Below are 26,715 nucleotides of genomic sequence, written 5' to 3'. Positions count from 1 at the left end.
CCAGCCTGGGGCGGGATGGTGGGGGGCAGCTCTGATCTGTAGCCTTTTCCAGTTTCCATGGTGTAAACACTCCCACGATGATTGATTTCAGGCTACCGATGGTTTAACCACTAGATCGAAATTCTTGATGTAGAGCAGTCTGCTCCGAGCTGGCGCAGCTGGCCCCAGTGCGTCGCTGCCTTCGTTCAGTGTTTCACGCCTCTTCTTCCCTGTGCATGACTGCTCTGTTCTCTTCTTTTTCCGTAGACTGACTTTTGCTGCTCCGTTTGGGTTTAACTTTGTCACTAAAACCCAGTCCATCCCAATATTTTAGAGCATCTGATAATTCTGGACACTTTCCATCAGACCCTCAGCGTCTAAAAAGACACAAAAAAAAGTCCTTGAAAAGAGGCCAGTGTAATCACTGGAAAGGGCCAAGGGTTGTCTTTAGGTTGTGGGGAGTGTGAGGACCCACAGGTGACCTGAAAGGGGGCCCAGCCAGTATCTGTAGGAGGAAAGAACCTGTGGATTAGAGTTACTATTTCGCGAACACTGTTGTATGATGCGTTTTGCATAGAATATTTCATTTAACTTTGACAGCAATCCAGTGAAGTGGGTCTGATTACTTCCGTTTGGTAGACAGGAAATTGAGGTTAAGGGACTTGCCTGAGGCGTCGACAGAGCCTGGTGTACCGGGGCCCGCTCCCCTCAGGGAGGCGACCCCTGTCTGTACTAGATCGCAGGTTACTTCTCCTTTCCAGGAGCCAGGAAGCTCTGGATACCAAGAGACAGAGGTTAGTCAAAAGGTTCCCCACGTCTTTCTTCCAAATCAGTACAGCCCTTAGCATCTACTTTTCCCCCCTCCTGCTTCTATCCCTCTGGCTAGAGGCTGGGCATCGTTCGATGTCCAAAAAATCATGAACCAAGAGGGGCCTTGCAGACTCCTGGATTTGCGGGGGAGAAGGAAGATTATTGGCATCTACATCCCTATAGGAACACCAAGCTCATCCCTAAAAGGGGAGGGGAGTTGACTACTTTTATGACTTTCCCCAGGGCAGTGATTGTATATCCACGGTAAATCTAGTTATAACTTAGTTTTACCTAACTGGGATTCAAAGGCACAGGGGACTCCCTAATGGATGGAGACATAGGTGTCAAAAAGACAAGCAAGCTGAGTTTCTAAACACGAGGGCTTGCATGAGGGGAGTGCACACGGTGCTCATCTTCCTTAGTGAGCTGTGTTAACCTTTCAGGAATGGGCAGAGTGAGCTTGACATACCAGTGAAAAGGTCATGGGCCCCAAAGAGGGATTTTCTCCGGGATTTCCCATAAAAAATAAGGATCTGGATTTGGGAGCATCTAACTCCAAGATCCAGAGAAACCCGGACCAAGCACACCCTCGGAAGGATTTGAATTTCACTGAAGGTTGATGTCAGAGCGAGACTCTCACATTGGCCCCGTTAATTTCATTCCTTTTCCTGCTCCAGTCAAGCCCATAATGAGGTGTAGCACCCAAAGTGAAAGGAGGCATGGGGACCAGCCTGACGCAAAATGTGTTCTCATTTTGCGTCAGATGAATCTGCCTCATCTAGGAGGGGAAACTGTCATGAAAAGCTTAAAACAGGCCTCAGTGTTGGGAGACTCGTGGCCTGGATCACCATAGCCTGGTGCATTTGTAGCTCTGAGTCTCAGGCGGAGAGCGTGTAACCCGCTGTCATTCACAGCTCTGGCAGTTGTCCTGTTCTCAGCCCATGGCAGAGAGACCGCAAGGGAATGGTCAGGTGGGACAAAGGCGTATCTTCTCCCCATGGTCCTGGCATGAGGGGTATAATCAGAATCGTGTCTGTGGATGAGCGCTGAGGCGCCCCTGCAGATGCCATGCAGAGGGCATCAAAGTCAGTCTGGGAGGACACGTGTGTTGGAATCTCAGCGTGGGACCCAAACAGGCAGAACAGCAGGAGAGTAAGTAGAAACTGCACAAGAGAAGTCACAGCTTCCAGACGTGGCACTATTGCCCCGGCGGGGTATTCACAGGCTCCTAGCACACATTTGCACGGGTAAGTTGGGGCCCTGCAAAGGCCCTGGGCACAGGGTTCTCCCTGGAATACGTACATAAGACGGTGTAACCAGGGGCCACCAGGGACCTGTGGAAAGCAGGGCCCCTCCTGTGTGCCCAGCTCTGCGCTGTGAGAGGTACTCACAGCACACTTGTTTGCTCTGGATCCTCAAGGTAAGGTGAGCACTTATTTCCTCTACGCCGTTTTGGAGAAGATGGCACTGACCAACGAAGAGTCCACTAATTCCACCTTCTAACGAGTTTATTCTTTTATCACTCCCATGAAGTCTCAGGCTTCAGCTTCTCAAAGCATTGCCTTGTCACCAGTCTCCCTAAATAAGCTTAAATTGAGAAATGCCAAATGAATTGATATACAATTACCTACGAAAATAAGCCTCTTGCAAAGATAAGACCAGAGCACAGAGTTGCATTATCCGGCAGCATAGTGAAATGTCCCTTCAGGAAGAATCAAGCTGGGTGAATTTTAATAACGATTGCATCTCAGGTCGAAAACTCACCCAGGACTGGCCTCTGCTATCATCTTAGCAGGCTCATTGCTCTGCTCTGTGCTTCTGCCCCCAGAAGTACAAGTTGAATGAAGAGATGAATAAGTAGACATTTACCGGGCACCCATTACATGCCATCTTCTTTCAAATCAGCCTGAGAGGGAAGTAGTACTGTTTTCACTTTACAGATGAGAAAATCAAGGTTCGGAAAGTTTATCCCTGGTGGATAGCAGAACCAGAATTAGAACTGAGGTCCCTTTATCTCCGCGTCGTTTGTTTTTCTGCCACAGTGTGCTATGTCTGGAAACTTACTGATCACGTACTTGGTGCTGGGCCCTAGAGCCATGTATTTTCATGTTCATTGTCTCATAAAACCCATCCTCATAGTACTCAATGATGTAGGTATTTATTTTACAGGTGACGTAAAACTGAAGGTCAAGTATATTATGGAACTTGCTCAGGGTCACACAGAGGGCGGTCTGCTTTAAGGGGTCTATTAATTGGGAGGGGACTGCTGTTTCACTTTGAAAGAAATATGTCCTTTTGGACGACTGAAGCTGTAAGCCACATCAGTAGAGGTGCGCTGATAGGTAGGAGGAGAATATGTAGAAAAAGGACTGATCATGGACGAACCAGCCGCCCATCGCTAAGGAGATCGTGAGTGAATTATATGCACAGAGGACAATGGCTGGCTGTGGAGCACTTTTATTACTAATCAAAACATCTGGTGGGGCTTCCCTGGTGGCGCAGTGGTTGAGAATCTGCCCGCTAATGCAGGGGACACGGGTTCGAGCCCTGGTCTGGGAGGATCCCACATGCCGCGGAGCAACTAGGCCCATGAGCCACAACTACTGACCCTGCGCATCTGGAGCCTGTGCTCCACAACAAGAGAGGCCCGCGCACCGCGATGAAGAGTGGCCCCCACTTGTCACAACTAGAGAAAGCCCTCGCACAGAAACGAAGACCCAACACAGCAAAAATAAATAAAATAAATTAATTAAAAACAACAACAAAACAAAAAACAAAACATCTGGTGTAGAATAATAGAGGTCAAGGCTGGACTGGGCAGAGGTTTCCTTTTGCCCAGAGGCAGGAGGGAGAACAAGCCACAGAGAGGGGGTCTTGCTAAGGGCTGCAACTGAGCTGACCAGCTCTAGGGGAGTCAGAATTAGAAAAGAGAAAAAGAGGTGGCCGAGCTTCCTTTCAAGAGGGAGAAGCCACTGGGCTCCTGATATGCAAGGGGGGTGTCCAAAGACAGAAAACGCCCCCGTGATTTTGAACCGAATGTGTGACAGTTGTGTATCTGAGTTCAAGTGCTGTTTATCTGTTTGCGTATTGGCTTGAGTGTTTAACATAGTTACACACATTGGCATTCTTCATAGCTCAGCCCCATCCCAGCCTTTGGTTCCTATGCTGATAATGAGGTGGTGAGGAATGACAGAGGTATGCTTCTGGTTTTCTTACTTCAGGCTTGGTTTAGAGAGAGGGGCAACAGCTAAAGAAGCCTTAGATGTCATCGTCGCCTTGTTGGAAGAACATGGACAAGGCGGGAATTATTATGAAGATGCAAACTCCTACCACAGCTTCCAAAGTGCATATTTGATCGTGGACAGTGAGGAAGCCTGGGTGCTGGAGACCGTGGGGAAGTACTGGGCTGCGGAGAGAATCACAGGTGAGTGGGGTGGCCGGTGGAGAGTTTCGAGGACAGGAAAAGCTGAGGCCATGGTGCCTGGACTTAGAGAAGTCATGCTGCTGTTGCAGACCCTCTGTGCTTCATGTGTAGGCTCTGGAGTGCCTCCCATTTCTGGGCTTCTGCTTCTAGAGAGGAACGGGGGTTTCCCTGAGCCTGGAGTGAAGGCTGTCAATGCTTGGGAAGCACACACCTGACATTTCATATTGACTGTTTGCCTGGGGGCAAGTCCCAATTCTTAGTTACAGAAACAAAGTCCCAGAGATTTTTCTCAACCTCATGCACATCCGTGTGCACACACATGCACCCAGACACATGTATATTTGCACACACGTTCCATTAATTTAAAACAATTCATTATCGGGAATTCCCTGGTAGTCCAGTGGTTAGGACTCTGTGCTCTCACTGCCAGGGGCCTGGGTTCAATCCCTGGTCGGGGAACTAAGATCCCATAAGCCGTGCAGTGTGGCCTAAATTAATAAATAAATAAAACAATTAATTATCAGGGCTACTGTGTTTTTCTAAATGTTGGGACCTGAAAAAAATTTGAATGAAGAAGTATATTTTATATATAGGGCTTCCCTGGTGGCGCAGTGGTTGGGGGTCTGCCTGCCGATGCAGGGGATGCGGGTTCGTGCCCCGGTGTGGGAGGATCCCGCATGCCGCGGAGCGGCTGGGCCCGTGAGCCTTGGCCGCTGAGCCTGCATGTCCAGAGCCTGTGCTCCGCAACGGGAGGGGCCACAACAATGAGAGGCCCGCGTACCGCAAAAAAATAAATAAAAAATAAAAAACTATATGTATATTTGAGCAGAGGGCAGTAGTATAAACTGTTCCTTCAGGTGGAGTGAGACTAAATTTGGGAGGAGGAATCTCTGGAGCTGCGACGTTCATGAGTCTTGTTAGTAGCACAGCGCCTCTTTCAAAGAACCTTTCACTTTTCTTGTGAGTAGTAAATGCTTGGGGTTTAGTTCGCCAGATCAAGTGACTGTTGCTCATTGAAAATGTGATAAAATGTGTCAGGAGTGGTCACACCTCCTGGGAAATCTTAAAAGAGAACCAAGGATCATCTGTTTCTCTCTTCAGAAACAGAATCCATTCCTCCCTATACTTAAGAGTCAAGTTGCAGGGGAGAGACGCCCTGTAAATTTCCATTTCTTGATTAAGTCTTTGTAAGTCTATTTCTAAATAACTGGGTTTTGCACTCTCTACAGAGGGAGTCAAGTGCATTTGCAATCAGCTTTCGCTCACGACTAAGATTGACGCAGAGCATCCTGAACTCAGGAGTTATGCTCAGAGTCAAGGCTGGTGGACGGGAGAGGACGAGTTCAATTTTTCTGAAGTTTTTTCTCCAGCTGATGACCATCTAGCCTGCTGTGCAGGCAAAGACAGCTTAGAAAAGCAAGAAGGTGAGTTAGTGTATCCCTTACAATTCTCCCTCTCATACCCTTTGTCTTGCAGCTATTTCAGAGACCTTGTTTGAACTTAGGCGAATGAGCAGAGAGGAAGAGTAGAGAATAGACCTTGTATATAGAGACCGACTTGTGCTAAAGTCCTTGCTGTGCAGGCAAGATGACAACTTGCATTTATTTTTACATGATGCTTTCTCATCATGGATGTTTCCTTTTCCTATTTCTCCTTTAAATGCTGATGTCCTTATGCTTGTCTTGTTTGATACTTATTCCAGCCTTGCTTATACCTCAGCATTTGTATATTTGACTTATCTCCTTCATATATTTTCCTCTCCCGTTAGCCTGCTGAGTCTTGACATCAGGGGTGTTGTCTTTTACTCATCTTAGGATCCCCTTGTGAGGCTTGTTATAGTCCTTTGTTCCATGAACATTTGCTGAGTCAAGTTGTTGAACTGAATTCCTTTCCTGAACCCTGTATCTTCCACCCACTATTGACTTAGTCAGAATCCATGTTTAGGTAAATGTGGGTGACTGGATAGCTTGTTACTTGCATGCGTGAGTGGAAAACCCTTCCACATAAACACAGTGGCCACATTTTATATTTGCCATTGGTCATTTAGAACAGGAGTTGGCAAACTATAACTTGTTGGCTGTTCCCTGTTTTGTAAATACAATTTCATTAGAACACAGCCACGCCCATTTATTTACCTATTGCTTATGGCTACTTCCATGCTACGTGGCAGAGTTGAGCAGTTGCGACAGGTAAGTTATGGCAGAGATTATAGGGCCCATAAGCTTAACATATTTCCTATCTGGTTCTTTAAGAAAAAGTTGGCTGACTCAATCTAGAAGAACGCTTTAGGACTTCTGCTATAGAACTTAATTAATAAATTCTGGGTAGGAAGGTAAGAAAGTATCCATTTACAAATGGGAACTTTATAAAAAACCCTAAAAGTTTTTCACTTCAAAAACCTCGCTTGGTAAAAGTATATAATACCAGTTGTAAGGTAGTCCTGCCAAAATATCAAACGTAAATCTGATGAAGCTTCTGGATCTAGCTACTAGTTTACCAGAAATACAGAGGATGGAGGAAAATATTCAGAACACCATCTGCAAAGTCCGTCTTGCAAAGTCCAGAGTGTGAGAAACTCAGGAGAAATGGCCCAACAAATAAAATGCAAGGGGGAAAAATGAGACGCAGTGACGAAGAGAGTCTTAAGAGACATTATCAACCTGTTGGATCCTGGTTTAAATCAGTAAACTCATTTATGAAACAGTGAGGAAGTTTGAACCCTGGATAGTTGAAGAACAGAAGGACTTACTGTTAATACTTTTAGGTGTGATGTGTTATGCATAGAGATTTACAAAGAGGATGTGAGTCGTGGTAGTGAAGTTTAAGGCACCTTTTCTCTATGTGATGCTCTGATTTGATCTTTGTGAACACACTGAAAAAATAGTGTTTCAATGAATTATAAACAGAGGGAGAAAAGGTAGAACCAGGATCCTGTGTAGTAAAAGATTTGTTAGTCTGTTTATCTGAAGTCAGAGCCAATAGTCCTCATGGCTCTGAATATTCTAAATACCTCTCTGTGTATATTTCCCACTGCAGGGAGGTCATTCTCCAAATATAGTATTGACTCTAACCAGCAAGATTGTACCAGAGAGCTGGCTTGGTGCACTGCATAGATTGCATACTTTCTTATGAATATCATTCTGTTGCATACTGTACTAGTTGAGGAATCGCCAAGTGCTGTCACACAGAGACCCCAGAGTAATGTGGCTTAAAGAAAATGGAAATTTATTTCTCTCCCATGTTACAGTTCAGACGTATATGGACAGTCCAGGGCGGGTGGGTTATTCTGCCTCAACACGTGACTTCCTTTTGTGGTCCACTCACTGGCATCTCCCAGCCAGCAGGAAGGGAGGGAAAAAAGTGAAGGGCAAACACTCCTTTTTATGGATGTAATGGGGAAGTTGCACGCATAATTTCTGCTCACCTCCCGTTGGTCAGGATCTACCACGTGACCACATCTAGCCACAAGGGGAGCTGGGAAATATAGTCCCTACTTGGGCAGTTCTGTTCCCAGCTGTAATTTCAGGGGTTCTGTTACTAAAAAGGGAAAGGACTGATGGATTTTGGTTACAGCTTGCCTCCTCTCTGTCTCTTTTCTTTACAGAAAGCATCACTGTGCAGACTATGATTGACATCTTACGGGACAAAGCCAGTGGAGTCTGTATAGACTCCGAGTCTTTCCTTACCACAGCCAGTGTAGTGTCTGTCCTGCCTCAGAACAGAAGCTCGCCATGCATTCACTACTTCACTGGGACCCCAGATCCTTCCAGGTTTGTCTGAGACACAGTCACACAGGTGGCAAGCGTGTGCTTCCCTTGAGAGCTCACCCAGTAATCACACACTGAGTTCCTGCACCTCGTGCTGTATAGCTGAGTCACGTTTTTTAGTCATCTCACCATGGCCAGTGCAGCACAAAGAGCTGTGATGAAGGGAAGTTCTTGGCTTTTGTCACATACCGTTCATCACCATCATGGAAGCAAATTGTTTTAAATTCAACAAACATTTATTAATATATATTATGGGCCAGGCATTGTGCTGTATTTGAGGGATGCAAAGATAAATAAGACCCAGTGAGACAGAAAGATACAGGAATGCCCAAGATTGATCAAAACCACCAGTTCCTATGAGTTAGGGGACAGAATGGTCCAGAGGCAATGCACATTGAAGCCACTTCAAGTGCACTGGCCTCTTCTCTAAGACATTGTGTTTTAGGGTATTGCTTTCTGCCCACACACTTCAGCAAAGGGCTTGCACTGCACAGTGTTTAAGAACACGGCATCTAGAATTGAATTCCACCTCTGTCACTTAGTAACTGGTAAGTCTCTTAACCTCTCCAAGCTTGTGTCTGTCCTGTACCATGGACACAATACCAGCCCCTACTGTTATATGCTTTTGGGGAGGATTAAATGAGATAATCCAAGTAAATGCATAGTAGGTTTAAGTATTATTTATTAAGACTATCTCTGATCTACCAGGTAGACAGCAGCCCTTCTCCTTGGTAACTTTCAGTCGTGCACACCACAAATCATGTCATCAGTGGCTTAGACACAACCATCCAGTGATTTCTAAATTATCAGAATCACTTAGCGGAGTTTTTGAAAAATACAGATGCCTTGACCCAAACCTATTGTATCGGAATCTTTAAGGTGGGCTTAGGAATCTATCTGGTGAGTCTGATCCTCAGCCTGGAGAGGTCTAGAAGACTGCCCATTTCAGTAGGTTCTTTGGTATTTTTCATGTGCTCCATTGGCTGAAAACCATCATCATTTGAGTGTCGGGTATCAAACCTTTGACTCTGCTACCAGGGAATCTGTAGCTGTTTGATTTCATTCCCTTTCCAGCTGAAAGTTATTTACTCTCCCCGTATTGTTTCAGGAATACAAGACAATGGCAGTGTCCAGCTAGGGACTGTTCGATGACTCAGGGGAGAAGCCAAGTACCTTTCCTGACCCTTTGACCTCACTACTGCCAACATCAATAGATCTTTCTAGCAAGACCTATTTAATTCGGCATAAGCTATCCTTAGTTTTTCATTCATTCATTCTTCATTCAACAAGCACTTATTAGGCACCTGCTGTGTACCAAATCTTATGCTTGTTGGGTACTAGAGACAAAGTGTGCGCAAGGTAAGAGGTGGCACGAAGGAGACAATGAAGGGGGAAACCACAGAGAAAGGACTCTTGAGCACTGGGGGTTGTAGGAAGAGAGGTGTGTTAGGTGCTAAAAGCAGGAATGACATTCTGGGTAGAGGGAACAGCATATGCAAAGGCAGAGAGGCATGAGACAGAATGGCACACATTGCAGCTGTGCATCCTCTTGTAGTTTATGTTTCCATCCCTCCTCCACCCGCTCCCTCCCCCCACCCCGCACCAGTACACAAGCCCAACATGGGACCTCTGCTGGCCTCTGACAGCGAGCCTTGCCCGCTGGGCAGTATTCCAGGCAACCTCTCAAGACACGCCTCTGTTTGACTCCAGCTGCTTTCTCTTGATTTTATCTTCCAGTCCTGAACGCTTGGTTCCATGGCCCCACTCCCACCCCCTTTTTGATCCATGAGATCTGGGGCTTGTCTTTCCTCTCCTTGGTGTCTGACTTCCCCTTGTGGACTGACCTCGCTTGCTGGTGGCTTTTGTGAGCACTTTGTGCTGGCCCGCCGGGGTACATGTAGGCATTTAGAGTCTGTCTGGAACACTCTGCTGAGGTATTTAGACATTGTTCTTCAGGGAACAGGAGCCTTTGAAGGAGCAGGTTGAACTGAAGAATGACCACAGCAACCCCGTTGGTTCCTGATGTCTCAGACAGCTGCTCTAACTGTGCTTAGAAGACAGGGCTTGTGATTGCCGGGATGTGAAGATAAAGCAATTCTGTTTCCTAGGGTAAAGTACACGGCCTAATACAATTCTAAAAATGAGCTGGAAAATAGCTTTCTAATATCTAAAATGGAAAATTTCAAGTAATTTTAAAAGAAAGTTATTCATGGTTAAGTTAATTGAAAAGACCTATTAAGGGCTTCCCGGAAGACATTCATTTTTATCTTCTCTGTTTAAATGAGCTACATTTCCTACTGTGACTATAGAACTGTCATAGATTTTTTTCCTCCTATTCAGCATTTCAATGTTTCTCTGTAATTGGGCATTCCCAACATTTTGTATTTTGTCATCAGGAAGCGTAATTACCTACTCTTGGGTTTTTAGGTAATAAAATTAGGGAAATTTTAACCGGCTTCTGCTAATGCTAAAAACATTAGAGAGATGTTTGCAAGAAATAGTTTCAGAGCAGTGGACTTGCAAAAGATTATGATCAAAGAAGACTATATTATTTATTTTTCTAATTAATTTTAGAAACCAAAGGACATCATCTTACTATTGGTCTGCCTGCTTCAGAACTTCTTGACTCTTTGCTCATTGCATCAATTATAGATCCTTTTCTTGATATAGCTTGTTCTCACATTCCCTTTTTTTCTTCCTCCTTCCCTCCCCTCTCCTCCCTTCCTCCTAATATGTACCAGGTACTATGTAAGTTTGAGAGTTGGAAGCAGATGCAGAAGTCAGTTTGAGAGTGGGTGGGAGATGCAAAAGACCTTTAATTAATTGTATTGAGCAGGCAAATTCCATCATATTAATATTCTGTGGAGTCAGCTGGTGCCTTGGTCATCCATATAGTTACACTCATTGGCTTTAGTGCACTGGTTCTGACCTTTGGAGGCCATTTCCTACGTGGAAGCAGTACTTGTTAAAGCTCATCGATACGAAGAATTGGAGAGGGAAAGAGCAGAGAGGTAGCTTCGCATTTGGAGGCAGTGTAAAATTCCGAGTCTCGTGGTGTGCCGGAGCCTATGGAAGCTGATGATGTCATCTCTTCCCAACCCTGTGTTCAGTGACATCACATCGGTAGCTTGAAATGGGCCCCAGTGGGTGTGTTTACACCTTGGAAATCGGCAGACATCATGAATTAGGGCTTGTTATTTTCACCACTGAGAGGCCCCCGCATCTGAGAAAACACACAAACACTCAAGATACAGGACGGATAAACCAAGAGGGGGAGAGTATTAAAAATTTTCCATTTTAAATATTAGAAGGCTATTTCCCCACCCATTTCTTTAATTGTATTAGGCCATGTACTTTAGCCTGGTAAACAGAAAATAGGGAGGAAGTTCTAGGAAAAAGGGGGTGTTTGACCCACTTTAGTGGCAGGGAATGGGGACACGCAAGAGACATGGTATGTGTGTGTGTGTGTGTGTTTTCTTCGTCTTCTCCCAGGTACTAGGCTCGAGAGGCTACATTGCATCAGCTGAGACTGTCTTGTCTGGTTCATTCAAATGTTAGTGACAAGTGGAACCTTTTCATATTGGAGATGATGTCATGGGCTGTAGACACCGTAGTTTACTATGTAAATACAGTGTGGGGCACAGCCTGCACAGACAGACACAGAGCCAAGGGCCTTGCATAAAATAGCACTGCCTCTGATTTCATTCCCAATTCTCCCAACACTGTCTTTTTCCTCTCTCCGACCCCACGGTTTTGACTTTCCAAAACCGCCCAGAGTATCTGGATCCAGCCCTCAGGGTGTCCCATGCTCCAAAAGTACTAGTTCTCTTTCCCTCTAAATGAAAACACCCTTCATGGGTAAGTTCTGCTCTCCACCAGATGTGGCTTTGACTATATGATTAAAGTGACTCACAGTCAAGCTGGGATGATCCCTGGATGAACCATTCAGAGGGACACCTGCAGCTGAGAGAAACTGGTTCTTCCAGGCCCTTTTCAGATTGGTTCAAAGTTTAGCAAATTCATCCAAGCAGGAGCCTTTGTGCTGCTATTTTCTGCGCCAGCGGATCTGCCGGGGACTCCAGGGCACAGGATAAGCCCAGCTTCATTGCTCAGGGAGTTTCTGCATCTTCGGTGTGAACAGAGCCATGTTTGAAGTCAGAAATGTGAGCTGGCCACTGATACTTAAATTCCAAAGCACAAAAATATTTTGCTTTTCTGCAGTAGCATAATGGGTATATATATATATATATATATATTTTAGAAACCCGCAGAAGCGATATATAAGGGTGAGTGGTAATGGGGGAAAATGACTTTAGATTCAGAAGATCTGAATTTACTTCTCCATCTGGCACGTATTAGGAATGTACCTGTGGACAGAGCACTTAGCTTCTGTGAGCCTCAGTCATCTCATCTGTGAAATGGTACAGAAGTTTTTGCCCTGCCTTGTTCACTGCTGCAGGGGTCCCCAACCAACCCCTGGTCTGCAGCCTGTTAGGAACCGGGCCGCACAGCAGGAGGTGAGCGGCAGGCGAGCGAGCGAAGCTTCATCTGTATTTACAGCCGCTCCCCAGCCCTCACATTACTGCCTGAGCCATCACCCCACACCCCCGCCGTCCGTGGAAAAACTGTCTTCCACGAAGCCAGTCCCTGGTGCCAAAAAGGTTGGGGACCGCTGCCCTGCTGTATCCCTAGTACTTAGAATAGTATCTGGATCTCAGCATTACACACATATTGAATGAATGAATGAATGAAATTCCGTGAGAATTGAATGAAAGCACTTTGAAAATTATGATATATTGTAAAATGTTAGAGACTTTCATGATGATTTTGTCTTCCTTCCAAAGGAAGAAACAAATGAGAGGAAAACAGATTTTTTACACTGGCTTGGTGCATCCGTCTCAAGGGTTTAGAAAGAAACGAGGGACGGAGACGGCAAGGATGCCTCCAGTCAAGTGCCTTTCTTAGCTGTGGCTCAGAGTGTCACCCAGGACTAAACTCCTGCAGACTCCGAGACAGGCCTTGCGAGCCCATGCTGGCTTCGTGCCGTCGGACTGCGTGCCGTGGGCCCTCGCTTTGTCTCAGTGAGAGCTGAGGGGTTCAGTGGTGGGGTTCCCTTTCATGTTGCTCATGGCTTTCTTTGTTTAATTGTCCTGCTCGAGGGTCCCCTTAGCGTAGCTCAGCCACCTTTAAACTTCCTCATTGACCAGCTACTGGGCCGACCTTTGCTGGTGGAAGCACTTCCCGCTTTGGGCCTATCATCCTGTATTTGTGTCACACCACACCGTGGAGGGGCTGGGTGACCAGGGCGAGCTCTGGGTTAGGGAGCTTTTCTGAAGGTCGGTCTGTGAGGCAGCTCTGAGGGTGGGGCAGAATCAGCTTCCGGAGCTCCCTCAGCTGTCCCACTCTCCTCTCTCCCTCCCCATCCATTACCATCTGCCAGTGAACCCTCAAACTGCCCTTTTGCAGAGTCAACCAAATGACCAATTGGAGAATTCAACTTCACGTAATCAAAATTCTTTAGACGCTTTAAAATTGTACGTTAATTCCTTTCACTTTCAACGGTCACCCATTCAGCGTTCAGGAGAAGGGAAGAGGAGTGAGGTATTTTCAGAGGCCGTAGGAAGTGGCAATGTGTGTTCCCCCTGTATGAGGTAGCTCCCCTGCATCTTGGGGAGGGAAGTTCCTTGGGAGGACTAGGCCTTGTGGAATTAGGTCCCACCCACACGCCCATGCCTTGTGCTTCACGGTGGATGGGCCCAGCCTCCTGCGTTTGCATCACCTGCAGAACACAACACTATCCTTAACCTGTACCACCCACTTTGCCAGCTTTGGGAGCAACTGCTTTCAGTATTCAAATTAAATTAGGATGAGCCCGATCTTTCATGCTGTGATCAGGGTCTTCTTCACCTGAGCCCTTTTCCCTTGACAACCTCAGGGAACAAACTCAAGAGGTCACTGCTAGTTACTGTGGTCTCTGGTCATGCTCCTCAGACTTGGATGTCATCAGTCCCCTGGGGACCTTAACAAGCAGGTTCTATTCAGCAGGACGGGGGTGGGGGGTGGGGTGGAGGATGGGGCCTGAGGGTGATGCTGACTCTCAAGTCCAAGGACACAGTTTGGGTACAAAGGTCATGGGTTTCCAGTTCTTTGCAGATTGTGGCATAGTGAAAATGTTTGTGTGACACAGCGGCAAGGCTGCTCTGGCCGCCTCAAGTCCAGGCACCTCGGGGCTGAGGGAATCAACCTCCCAGCTCACTTCTCACCCACTGGAGGCACCAGTTAAGAGGAGAGGAAACAACCCAAACCTGAGTCGTACACACGGGGTGCGGGCGTGTGTCTCATTCTCTCCAATTGTTATTGCAGGTGCCCGCGTGGTGTGATTGAAAACAGGCCACCCTCGGGGCCCAGAGGTGCCTGTGCTCTGCCAGGAGGACTGCTTTGATCCAGCCGTGTTCTTTCTGGGCGCAGAGCAGGGAGAGTGAGGCTCTCTCCCTCTAGTGTTACTGTCAGCTGTGGTCGCCACAGACCCCGTTGGCCTGGGATCCCAAGATGCAGTTTCTTAGACACATGGCTCTTTTGGGGTGTGTGCGCATCTGGGGGGATGTGTTGAAATGTCCCCAGGTATGCACAGGTGCGCGCACACGCACACACACACACACACACACACACACACACACACACAGCCATGTCCCCTAAGACATCCCTTGTGCCAAAAGAGCTGAATCAAAGAGTTCTTGGGTTAGCCGCCTACTGTCCTCTCAGCCTCACTCTCACACAACCAGACTTCTGTCCTCTGTGGTGTGCCCTCTCTGGGGCCCCGGGATTCTTTCTTTGTCATCTGTCTTAATCTGTCCCACCTTGCGTCTGTCAGAGATATTCCAAACACTTTCAAATAAGGTAGAACCTAAAAAAAAAGGTTGAGGTCTCAGACCCTGCCTTTCCAAGAGGCCCCTTTCCACAGAGCACGGTGGAGATAGACCAGCTCTGATCGGTGGCCCATTGCACCCTTTCCTCAAAACACTGTGTCTATCTGCCTCCTTTCATGTGACTGAAAGGGGCTCCTAAATGGCCTTCCCCGAACAAAGCCAGTCTGTTTTGATGTCTCCTCTCTGCAAATATAAGAATTTGCAGCTTATAAACAGCAGTTAGTTCTACTAAAATAGTTACTAAGATATGCAGTTGGGTCTCTCCCGGCAGGCGCCCGCCTGCCCCTGTGAGCTGGCCCAGGAGATGTTTGCTGAAGGAAAGGGCAGCCTCTGGTGTCCTCAAGCCCCAGGCTCGGTTTGGCTGAAGTACCTCTCCTTTCTCTCCAGGTCCATATTCAAGCCTTTCATCTTTGTCGACGACGTAAAACTCGTCCCCAAAGCACAGTCTCCCTGTTTCGGAGGCGATGACCCTGCCAGAAAGGAGCCTCGGTTCCAGGAGAAGCCAGACCGCCGCCACGAGCTATACAAGGCCCATGAGTGGGCCCGGGCAGTCCTGGAGAGTGATGAGGTGAGCCTGGCTGTGAGCCCCGGGCGCGGGCGGGGTCCCTAGCAAGGAGGCAGGACAGTGTTGAACAAGCTCGTCATCTTCCTCCTCTCCAGCAAGTCTGCTTCCAGAAACCCAGGCTCCCGGGGCCCCTGCTAGAATGCTGGTGGTAATTGTTCCTCCCAGCCTCTTGAAACCCAGTGAAACCAAGCCTCTGCTTTTGATGTTATTCTAGAACTCATTGGCCAAACATCTCCCTCTTTTACTTACTGTTCACCTGCAAATAACAGAAACGTGCAGTACTAGTCAGAACTGCTTTTCTGTTGTCGAAAATTCTTTGTGTACTTTTAGGGGTAAAAATGTGTACGTAACGGCAGCACGTCAAAGATGCCATCATGTTGTTGTTTAACAAAGTTCTGGAGACGGTTGGTGGTGATGGTTGCACAGCAACGTGAATGTCTTTATGCCGCTGAACTGTACACTTAAAAATGGTTAAAATGGTAAATTTTGTTACGTATATTTTTGCATACAAAAACGTTTTTTTTTAAAGTTTCTAGCTTTAAAATAGCTGTTCTTCAAAGTGCAGCCCTCCCTCCTCCACCCAAAGTTCTGATTAATAAAGTTACAAGACATCAATTCAAACAAGACAAACACTCAATATATGCCCACAGCAACCCTTAGTGGTGGACTTTCATATAAAATCCAAGCCTCTATTTTGCTGAAGGGAGAAGCAAGGAACATGGTTGTTAGATGCTCATCTGCTTCCCAAGCATTTATTTAACAACTTGTAAGGGTCCAATTTGTCCTGAAGAAAGTGACATCTTATAGGTAAATTGGTGCGTGCATTTTGCGTGGACTGGGTGAGCTTATTTTCTTACATCCAGCACGGTGGACTCTCTAAAAAGGGTAGCAAGAAAGGACAGCAGTAAATCCAAGTGAATTCAGAAAGTATCTCTGAGAAGGGTAGTCTCACTATTTATAGAACTTGCTCTTGTGTGCCCCAGAAATGACCATTCTGACGTGTAAAAGTCGCAGTTATTTGACATCTGCCCTCCCTGCCAGACCCTTCCCTGGAACCATGAATGCTACAGCTGCATTACACAGAGTTCCGTCCAGGGCTGCCCTCCCCGTCTGCCGACAGTGCGTGTTTTCTAGGTGGATCACAGTAAGCCCGAGCAGGGGGGAAATGTCACTCCCTGGTGCACAGTTTTGTGGGTATTTGGCAAATGAAGGCAGGGGCAGAAAGGGCCGTGTGTTCTGAAGTATCCTACACAAAATTTCAAAGATGAGACCGATGAGGTTGGGTGGACTTTGAAATTTGACAATGACCATTGGTTTGAGTTAAGGCAGCACTAGGAAGTGGTCGATGGGTGGTGACAGCGGCTTCTCTGTTCTGGGACTAATTGGGCAAGTAAAAGCTTCTCATTGTCATTCACTGTATGTAAATGAGTGACTGCCACCTGGAAGAAGAGATGTCACCCCCTCAGAAAAAAAGCAAATCGGGGATAGACATGCCATGTGGTTATTCATTGATCCATTTATTCTTTCAAGAGACATTATTGGGAGTGCCTCCTCTGTCCCAGGCAGGAGGATAGAGATAAGCCCGGGTCTCCCTCCCTGGGAGATCGTGGTCTAATGGGGGACACAGGTAAGTAGACAGACCATCGCAAGACAGAAAGAGAACAACCATGGCAGAAGGAAAGGCATTGGATGGGGGGTAGCCTAGAGGAAAGGCGTTCACGGAAGCCTGAAGGTGGGCGCAAGCTGACCGAGTGTTGAGGGGAGCAGGGTTGCCTGTGCTGTGGCGAGAAAGTATCATGGGCTGGAGGAATGCAGCTAATTCGGTCTGGCTGAAGAGCAAGGAGATGCGGGAGGCGTGGCAAAGGCGAGGCAGGCTGGAGCCTCGTGTGTTACAAAGGGCCTTTTCCAGCGTCACTCAGCAGTCTGGATTTTTATCCTGAAGGCAAGAACTCCAAGCAGAGCAGTGACATCACCACACCTGCATTTTAGAACCATCCCCGTGGCAGTCCCGTGGGGAGCAGATTGAATGGGGTGGGGGGCAGGCCCTCCGGGGGGCTTTCAGCGTCCATTGTAATGACCCCCAATGTTTTCGTCCCTCTCAGGAGCAAGGTCAAAAGCTGAGGAAGACGATGCTGGAACTAGAGAAGCAAGGCCTGGAAGCCATGGAGGAAATCCTGACCAGCAATGACCCCCTGGACCCCACCGAAGTGGGAGATCTCTTCTATGACTGTGTTGACACGGAGATTAAGTTCTTTAAGTGAAGTAAGCATTCCCTTTCCCCTTCTTATTTAAAATTTCCCACCTTACTAAATTACCAGCAAAACAAACCGCTCTCCTGTCCGAGAAAAACGAGAAAGTTCAGATGTGTTAACGTCACACTGTTCCCTAGCGTTCTGCCTCGGATCTCACAACACCCCCTTCTTCTGCAACATAGATCCCCTCCTTCTGCAGTGTAAACATGTATCCCATTTGCCTGTTGTGCGATTGTATGACTGATTGTGGATTTTAAGCTGCTCTTATTGTGTTTCAGTGACAATGGACACATTAGCCTTTTCATGGGAGGACTAGAGTCCATCAAGCCTTGAAAGACAGGCTCCACTGCGCCGAGTTTGAGGGGAAGGCAAAATCTTTTGAAGTCTTACTCTTTCTCTCGGTAGTGGTTTCTTTCTGGTTAACAAAAGGCATTTCTTTGGCCCAGGGCTCTTGTGTGTGTGCTCAAGGGAGGCATCCGGGCCTGGCCTCCCTTCTGCTGAGCGCAGGCCTATAATGTCTCCAGCTGTGTCTTCTGAGAGACAAAACAAGTGGGAAGGAATAAAGGGGGCTCCTCTCCAGGCCCACCTCCATCCCGATTCCTGTGATCTGAAAGAACCTGTGCACCGCGCTCGTGTGCGGTGGACCCGCAGACAGCTTCCACGTGCCGTGCGGGCTGGAAGCTGCCCACTGTAGAGATTCAGAGGCAGCTGTGTGTGACGACCCTGGATCGCGGCGCGGCTCTCCCATGAGGCACGGGGCTCTCCCTGCGTGGCTGCTCACGCGCCACGCGGATGTGCGTATGTCTAGAGATGATTCTGGGCCTGGTTACCGCCGTCTAGTTTAGGATTAATTAAATGGCCCTGTGGCAGAAGTTCCACCCCACGAAGCTGCAAATTTCTCAGCTAATGAGGGAAAGAAAGGAGAAACTCTGGGCTGTTTAGATTACAGTTGAAGTAGCTGGAATCTGAGCAGCCACTCCATTATCTCGGCAGAGACTTTAATTAAACTGATTTGTTTCCCATGTGTGGGCACATGAAGGATTTGACTTACCAGCAGAGCCCAGGAAAGCATGTGAGGGAGACCAGATGGGCCCAGCACAGGGAAGACAGAGGGCAGGAAGGGGACAGATGGATGGAGAAGCATTCGGCTCCACGGTGACAGTCCCACCCCCGCCCTTCCTACCCAGCCTGTTATATCCCCCAAAGCTGTGGAGGAAGCACTTGGCTTTCCCCAGTCCTTCCCTTTATTCCTCTCGCCCTGCATGGCCCATTAGCTGCCTTCAGACCGGTAGCTGAAGTGGGCAGGTGCTGGTGGGGGCGGGGGGCGGGGGCTTACTTCCAGCCACTGATACTCTCCACCACTCTTAACACGGAAGGGGGCAGAGATGCTGAGGAGAAGTGTGTGTGTTAATACCGCAGTGGGAGGGAGGACAGCGGCTTCATTATGCAGCCTCACCTGTACCATGTGGGCCTAATCACCTTCATCACCGACAGGCCTTTCCAAATGGAAATACTGTGAGTGTCAGTAGTCTTGGAGGTGACTTCAAGTTAGTGACTCCTTGTCAGCTGCAGTGTATCATATGCCGTGAGAGCTGGAAGGGGCTTGGGCCCCATACACAGACGTGGACCCTGAGGGTCACAGGTTTTACTGGAACAAATCCTTTTTTCTACCAACTCCCCTGTAAGGGCGTAAGCATAAGAGCACCGTGAGCTTTCTGCCCAGCAGTTTTGCAAATTCTGTATGTAAAGTCACTAACTACAAGTGGTGAGAGATGGGAGGAATATTTGTGCTGACAAAGTTAACAGCAGCTGTTCACGGTGACCTGTGGTTGCTGAGTTTTGTTGGGGTTTGGCCTGGGTTCTCACTGTGGGTGAACTTAGGGTGTCCTTTTAGGTGGCGCAGCCACTGTGAGAGCGTCTGTCTACAGCTGCTGAGTGGGGAAGGGTGAGGCTTGGGGGTGACATATGTACCTCATCCCCTCCCAAGCCCACCTGCTGAGTGGTTATTTAAAACAAGATAGTACAGAAAGCCACTCTAAAATTTCACCATGTGGAATCCTCTCGCCCTATTATGGAAACATTTCATCAGACCTGGCATGTCTGAGATACCCAGGGTGATTAGAGGTTTGACCAAAAGAAGTCTAGTGAGAATAAATTACACCAGAGGCCTGCTTTCATTATTATGGGCCAAGCAAAGGTCACGGATAACCCAGCCAGACTTATGCTATTGCCCAGCCATTGTGTAGTGGGAAACATAATGGCCACTTCTGTTAGGGACATTGACCTTATTCCAGCAACCCAAAGAAGGGCCAACTCTGAGAGATGTCTTGGCTGACGCTATACATCACAATTGTGATGCCACTGTGTTACCACTAGAGGGTGTGGCAGTCCTTTCGTGGCAGAAGTTAAAAGGGGCTGGGATGCTTCCATCAGGCTGTACAGAGATGTTCTATGTACAGTTAAAACGTGAGTAATAGCGGTGGACAGATTCTTTGTGCATTGGGATGCGAGGGGAAAGACAGGAAGAGAGCAAAGAGCCTGCTGATGTGGCTATACTCACTTCTAGTGACATATTAACAGCTTGAAACATGTAGTTGGATTTTGAGTACGCCATTGCTGGGGGGATGTCTGTTTTTAAATGCTCCTAACAGACTCTGCTTTTGAAAAGTGCTTATCATTACATGGACAATTTCTTGACCAGGGATTGCTTTTCTAAAGGCAGTATGGGGAAAGTGAATATTCAAGATGAACTATGAAAATAATGTTTAAAGGTTGGCGTGTAAATAGCTTCCTAAAATACCATTTGTGTATCCATTAAGACCTGGGGGAGGGGGAGGGGGCTGTGTATGCCTCGTGCAGACAGAAGACGTGGCCGTGAAGGACAGAATCTCTCCCCTATCCCCGCGCCCCATAATCAAACATAAGCTAGTTAGTCTTGGCTAGTAGCTGGGATTTACCACTCATACTCTGAGGAGGGGCAGAAGCTCCACTAAAAGTAAATTAGCAAAGCAGAAGTAGTACTCTTTCATCCTTGGAGGTGGTTTGGAATTTTAGGTAGAATAAGGATATACTTGAAATTATGGTAATTCTTTAGTGCCCAATCACATAAGACAGTGTTATTGTTAGAAAGAGTCTTTCTTATAAGCTGTCTAATAGAGAAGGTGTATGCCTATTAGATATTAGCAGTGAAGTTCCTTCACTATCGGGTGGATTATTAGGTATAAAAAATAATTATCAACCAGGCAAAGTACTTTGCTTCCTGATGTCATCCCACATGGGTCCAGGTGTTGCACAGCTCTGCACAGTCCAGCAGGAAAGCCAGGTGGGACCAGTGTGTCTGTTATGAATGCACGGACTGCATTCTGTCAAGTCATTTCTGGGGAAGGTCTTCAGCTGAGCTCTCAGCTTTTGGGAGGAAGGAGGGAGGGGAGCCCACTGAGCTGGCCTTTCTCGTGTGGAGGGGGAGGGGCGGCAGGTCACGTGCACCAGCTGGCCCAGCAGTGCCTGTGCTTCCCTGTAGCCCTGGCATTTCATTCCATAGGGTCCTAGGTCCCAACTTCCCCTCCTATGGTTTGTGTCAAATGTGCTTTACCTGATTGAATCCAAACATCCCGAGATGTCACATGCCGATTTCTCGTGGGGATGAATACGTACATGTTTGCAGTCATGTTGTGAGAAGTCAGATGTGTGAGCTGGAAAATGCTAGGGGCAGGGAATAATAAAAAGGAAAACCTTTCTGCTTCCTGCAGTGGGAACTGACCGTGTAGTCTTAATAGCCTTTTGTACACATATCTACAAACCAGATAACTTCCCCAACCAGTGCTTGCCCTTGGAATTGTCTCTAAATACATCAAGCATACAATAAAAAAAATACTGAAATTAATGTCTCTTGGCCTCTTCTATCTTGTGTTTCATTAATAGATGTGGGCATTGGCCACAACATAGAAAATGTATGAAGGGGGATATATTTTATGACTGGAATCTTCGGAAGACCAAACCGTTCAGCGTTTTCTCCATTTATCCATTCTGTGGATAAATTCACTCTTTAAAAATAAACACAAAACCATGATATACCACCTCACACCCATCCGGATGGTTACTATAAAAAAAAAAACAGCAAATAAATAAATGTTGGTGAGGATATGGAGAATTTGTAACCCTTGTGCACTGTTGATGGGCATATAAAATGGTGCAGCTGATATGGAAAACAGTATGGAGGTTCCTCAAAGAATTAAAAATAGAAATTAGCATATAAGCCAGCAATTTTACTTTTGAGTATATACCCAGAAGAACTGAAGGCAGAGTCTCAGATATTTTTACACCCGTGTTCATACCAGCGTTATTTACAATAAGCAAAAGGTGGGAGCAAGCCAAGTCTCCGTCAATGAATGAATGGACAAACAAAATGGAGTATATCCAGGCAACGGAATATACAGCCTTAAAAAGGAAGGAAGTTCTGACACATGCTACAGCATAAGTGAACCTTGAGGACATTATGCTAAGTGAAATAAGCCACTCTCAAAAAGTCAAATATTATCTGATTCCACTTTTATGGGGTACCCAGAGTAGTCAGTCTCCTAGAGGCAGAAAGTAGAATGGTGGTTGCCAGGGGCTAGGGGGGAAGGGGAATGGGGAGTTACTGTTTAAGGGGCACAGAGTTTAAGTTTTGCAAGATGATAAAAGAGTTCTGGAGACTGGTCACACAACACCGTGAACGTACTTAACACGACTGATCTGTACCCTTAAAAATGGTAAATTTTATGTTTATTTTACCAAATTTTACAAAATCATCAGAATGGCTGGTGCCACCTATGCCGAGCATCTTTACTTTAAAGCCATAGAAACTCCACTAGAGGAGAGGGTGCCACTTAAGAAAAAAGCCAGCTCTTCCCACTCCTGTGACCTAGAAATGCCAGATTGCTTCCATGGTTTTGTCTCCACGTGACAGGCAAAATGCAACTGAATGTCTCGTTCATGAAAATAGGACTTAGTTACCAGCGAGACGTGACCTGTGTCAAGGTCAGAGTAGATGATGGCCCCATTTACATGACAAGGAACTGCTGACTCTTTAAACTTTTTTCTCAGCTCTTTTTTCACAAACTGTAAACTCCTGCAAAGCTCCAAGGTAACACAGCATGTATCTGTTTGCTAGGGCTGCCATAACAAAGGACCACAAACTGGGTTGCTTAAACGACAGGGGTTTATCATCTCACAGTTCTGGAGGCTAGAAGTCCAAGATCAAGGTGTTGGCAGGGTTGGTTCCTCCTGAGGGCTGTGAGGGAGATTCTGTCCCACCTAGCTTCTGGTGGTTTGCTGGCAATCGTCAGCATTTCTTGGCTTGCAGAAGCATCACCCTAATCTCTCTTTTCATCTTCATATAGCATCCTCCCTGTGTATGTGTCTGTGTCCAAACTTCCCCTTTTTATAAGGACACCAGTCATATAGGGTGGATTGGGGTCCACCCTACTTCAGTAGGACCTCATCTTAACTTACATCTGCAACTCTATTCCCAAATAAGGCTACTTTCTGAGGTATGGGGTTAGGACTTTAAAATATGAATTTCTGGAGGACACAATTCGGTTCATAACAGAGCAGGTTCAGGAAGGATGCCAAGCCTTCTGGGGCACAGTCTGAGAACCTGGAATATGCTTCTGGAGTCCACAGCCCGTCCCTTTAAGCTGCTCCCCTCGCCCCTCTAGGCACCACCTCTCCCACCCGGAACTCCATCAGGGGTGCCTAGAACTATGGCCACTTCACATACCTCTACAGTCAATGCCTTTAAAGTCCATCCTCCACTTTGTCGATTATCTTGGGCCATTGCTTTTTTTCCTCCAATCAGATGGGCCCTTTTGGTCATGAAAAAGCTTATCTGTGCCTCTACTAATAAAACAGCAGATAAAACAAGTCAGGTCCTTAACTAATTCAGTTGCAAAGTGTGTAGCAGCTAACTTTGAAGTTACTTTCTAGATGAGATTTATTTCAGGAGCATCTATGAATTTTAATTACTGCTCTCTCCTTGTTACCCAACCGCAGAGCCAGTGATCTGAGCAGCTCAGTGAATATCTGAATGGAATGCAGCCAGCGAGAGCTCTGTGTGTGACTGAATGTATAATAAACAAACCGCTTGTACCCTAGTGTGTGTGTGTGTGTGTGTGTGTGCACGCGCGCACATGCGTGCACTGATACCTTGGTCTCCTATGACCCCAGGGTTAAAGGCTAGCCCAGGGGTTATGTTACTCCATCTTCACCACTATATGCTTAGATACATATCTGTGCCCCCATTTTACAGATGAGGAAACTGAGGCATAGACTGGCTAAAATTGTTACTTCCCTAAACTTGTAAGATGCAAAATCGAGATTCAGAATCATGTTTTCCCTTAAGCCAACTTACCTATCAGGTAAACCTCGTCTCCCCTGTACCTGAAGACACTATAATGGCGATGGAGATGATTCCTGCTCCATATAGGAGAGTTTTTGAGGGTTTGCTTTGTTGAGGCGGCAGCGCTAGTGCACTTTAGGTTGAAAGCGGTTCCACTTTAACACAAGTCAGCGTAATTTGTAAACAATACTCTGCCCATTTGATTTTAATAAAACTCAGTAAATATAGTGTTATCTACTTTTTACAGAATGCATTTGAGAAAGTTTTTCCCTTGGTTGGTTTTCCCAAATACCCATTTGTTTAGTTAGCTACAAAAGCGTTGGTGCTGGTGACCATCGATAGGCTTTAACGAGTGAATGGCTAGAAGCGTTCCCACTTATTAAAGTTTATTGGGTACAAAGAAATAAATTTGCAGAGGGAACATCAATAAATATAAAATACACGTGAAACACTGGGGGAGTCACAGACCACAGCGCCAGCAAGCATACGCGAGGATGGGAGGGGCGCTACATTTGAGTTTGTGGTCTAGGGGTGAAGGCTTTGTCCTGCCGGAGGCCGGCACCGTGAGAGTTCAAAGGGCGAGAATTCAGTGATGGGTCTGGAGGAGGGATGTGATCCCAGGTTCCTGAAATTTCTCCCTAATTGCAATTTTTGGTTTCTCCTCATTCCTTCCCTCTGTCCTTGAATGGTTTTATTTTGAATTTCCATCCCAGCGGTGCAGAACATGAATGTGTAAACACCTCACCAGGGCAGGCAGTCTACTCTGAAGGTGGAACAGCCTTGGTCTAGCACCTCCTTAATCATGATCATTAAAACCCCTGTAATTATTCTGGACACCTGAGAGAGAGGTGGAGTGGCTACTGTAATAAACAGAAGTTCTGACCTTCTGGAAACCTTGCAGAACCAAAAAACCAAATCAGGTATGCCCATAGCTGATGACCTGCAAAAGCTTCTTTTCCATTGATTTAGCTGTTACAACTTGGCATGATTTATTCCCCAGGGAAGGGAACTTGACCTCGCTCAGTGGCTTCTGTCTGGAATGAGAAAGCATAACAGTGATGGAGGACACCATCTTAGTCTCCACTCCAGACAGCAGCTAGGTTGGGTGTACTATCATGTTTGCCAAAACACTCCTAACGGCTACCTGTCGTGGATGGCGTGTTCCGGGCATTACATCCTTGAGGTGTGAGTGCACGAGTGGGCTGTTTCAAAGGAAACTTACTTTTCACTGCTCTTCCCACTTCTGCCTCCCTGATTTCCTTTACTCTGCAGCTATTTTGAGCACAGACGAGGGATCAGTCTGTTTCCTCCTATTTTCTCTCCTTCCTCTGTCACAGCTTTTCCACCAAGGATGGGGTCATGCAGCAAGCAAAAACACACTGCCATTCCCTTGCCAGCTCCCCAAAAAGGGTGTGAGAGGACAGGTCACAGCCAGTCCTGAGCCGGTCCATAGTCAGGGCTGGCTGAACTCACACACTTCTCCCCACCTAGAAAGGTGCCACCACAGGGACTGGGGGACTCTCAGACCAATTAGGTTCTCGGGCTCAGAAGGCAGCTAGGATTTGCCTGATGGGTGGCTCCAGGTTCCCTAAGGGCGGGCGTGGGGCACTGATGTTTGAGGCAGATATTTCAGAATACATTTCAGTCTATACCTTCCGTGTCATGTTTTTCACGAAAACCCTGCACTCAGGGGAGGAAAAAAAAGAGCTCTGAGACAGAATTAGGAATTTACTCATGATGACTTACACAGGTTTCTAACTTGCAGGGAAAATACTGAAATCTCATACAGCTCACCTCACCTTGTCTGCCAGGATGAGGCTGGGAACTTGGAGGGACAGGAGGACCGTCATGCAGACATGGGCACGAGGGGCAGTGTAAACAGTAAGAGCATTGGCTACTTGCAGGATCATTCAGATACAAAAGGGGCCCTGTGGTTGGTGTTGGAGAGGCCAAGCCCGCTCTTGCCTTTGACTTGTGTTATGTTTACATTAGGAAGCAAAAGAATCCCTGTACTGCAAGACGGGAGCGAGACGTGGCATCTCGTTCACTGGAGGCCGTGTGGCATCGTCTGGGTGTGGCGACACATTGCTCTCTGTGAGCCGCGTCATTTATAAGGCATTATCTGGTTTGATTTTGCAGTTTGTGTGATGAGACTAGAAAATCATGCCAATAAGAAGCTGTTGTAGATACTATGACTTTGGGAAACTAAGGAATCTTCTAAAAATGGTTCCGAATCTAGGGAGGGCCAGCCTGCACGCGTATTAACAGTCATGGAATGGACACTCTGTGGTGGGGTCAGGGCTGTCATCTGTGCTGACAGATGAATGCCAAGATGCATTTTAAACAATGGAGAAATGATGTGTGTGTTTTGTAAATTACTCAAATAAAAATCGACTATAATACTGATTTAAAGCCTGTGCAAATCACGTATTTACAATAAATAAATGCTCCATGCAGAGCCTGTATGTCAACTGAATTACAACTTGAGAAGGGTGAGGTCTGACGTTCTCCTGGGGATGTCCACCCCGCCATATGGACCCCCAGGTGGCTCACAGGACGTTGGCTTCATCTGTCTTCTCACCGGAGTGTCTTCAGCGATAACTGTGGAAACAC

General features: G+C 46.9%; 2 protein-coding genes across 4 annotated transcripts in view; one reads left to right on the top strand and one right to left on the bottom strand.

The window, feature by feature from the left end:
* SCRN1 (secernin 1) overlaps window positions 1-23,491 on the top strand; it is a 57,561-nt gene extending 34,070 nt beyond the window's left edge. For both annotated transcript variants that reach the window (XM_079932012.1, XM_079932011.1), the window contains 5 exons: window positions 4,011-4,213; window positions 5,443-5,637; window positions 7,818-7,983; window positions 15,294-15,474; window positions 17,574-23,491. In XM_079932012.1, the coding sequence (XP_079788138.1) occupies window positions 4,011-4,213; window positions 5,443-5,637; window positions 7,818-7,983; window positions 15,294-15,474; window positions 17,574-17,732 (904 nt within the window). In that variant the 3' untranslated portion in view covers window positions 17,733-23,491. The remainder of the gene's footprint in view (window positions 1-4,010; window positions 4,214-5,442; window positions 5,638-7,817; window positions 7,984-15,293; window positions 15,475-17,573) is intronic.
* Window positions 23,492-23,767: 276 nt separating this feature from the next.
* Window positions 23,768-26,715, bottom strand: part of WIPF3 (WAS/WASL interacting protein family member 3) — a 91,117-nt gene continuing 88,169 nt past the window's right edge. For both annotated transcript variants that reach the window (XM_079932001.1, XM_079932003.1), the window contains exon 9: window positions 23,768-26,703. In XM_079932001.1, the coding sequence (XP_079788127.1) occupies window positions 26,680-26,703 (24 nt within the window). In that variant the 3' untranslated portion in view covers window positions 23,768-26,679. The remainder of the gene's footprint in view (window positions 26,704-26,715) is intronic.

Source organism: Stenella coeruleoalba, assembly GCF_951394435.1.
Source record: "Stenella coeruleoalba genome assembly, chromosome: 9".
NCBI classification, from domain to species: Eukaryota; Metazoa; Chordata; class Mammalia; order Artiodactyla; family Delphinidae; genus Stenella; species Stenella coeruleoalba.
This window is presented reverse-complemented; position numbering and strand designations above follow the sequence as displayed.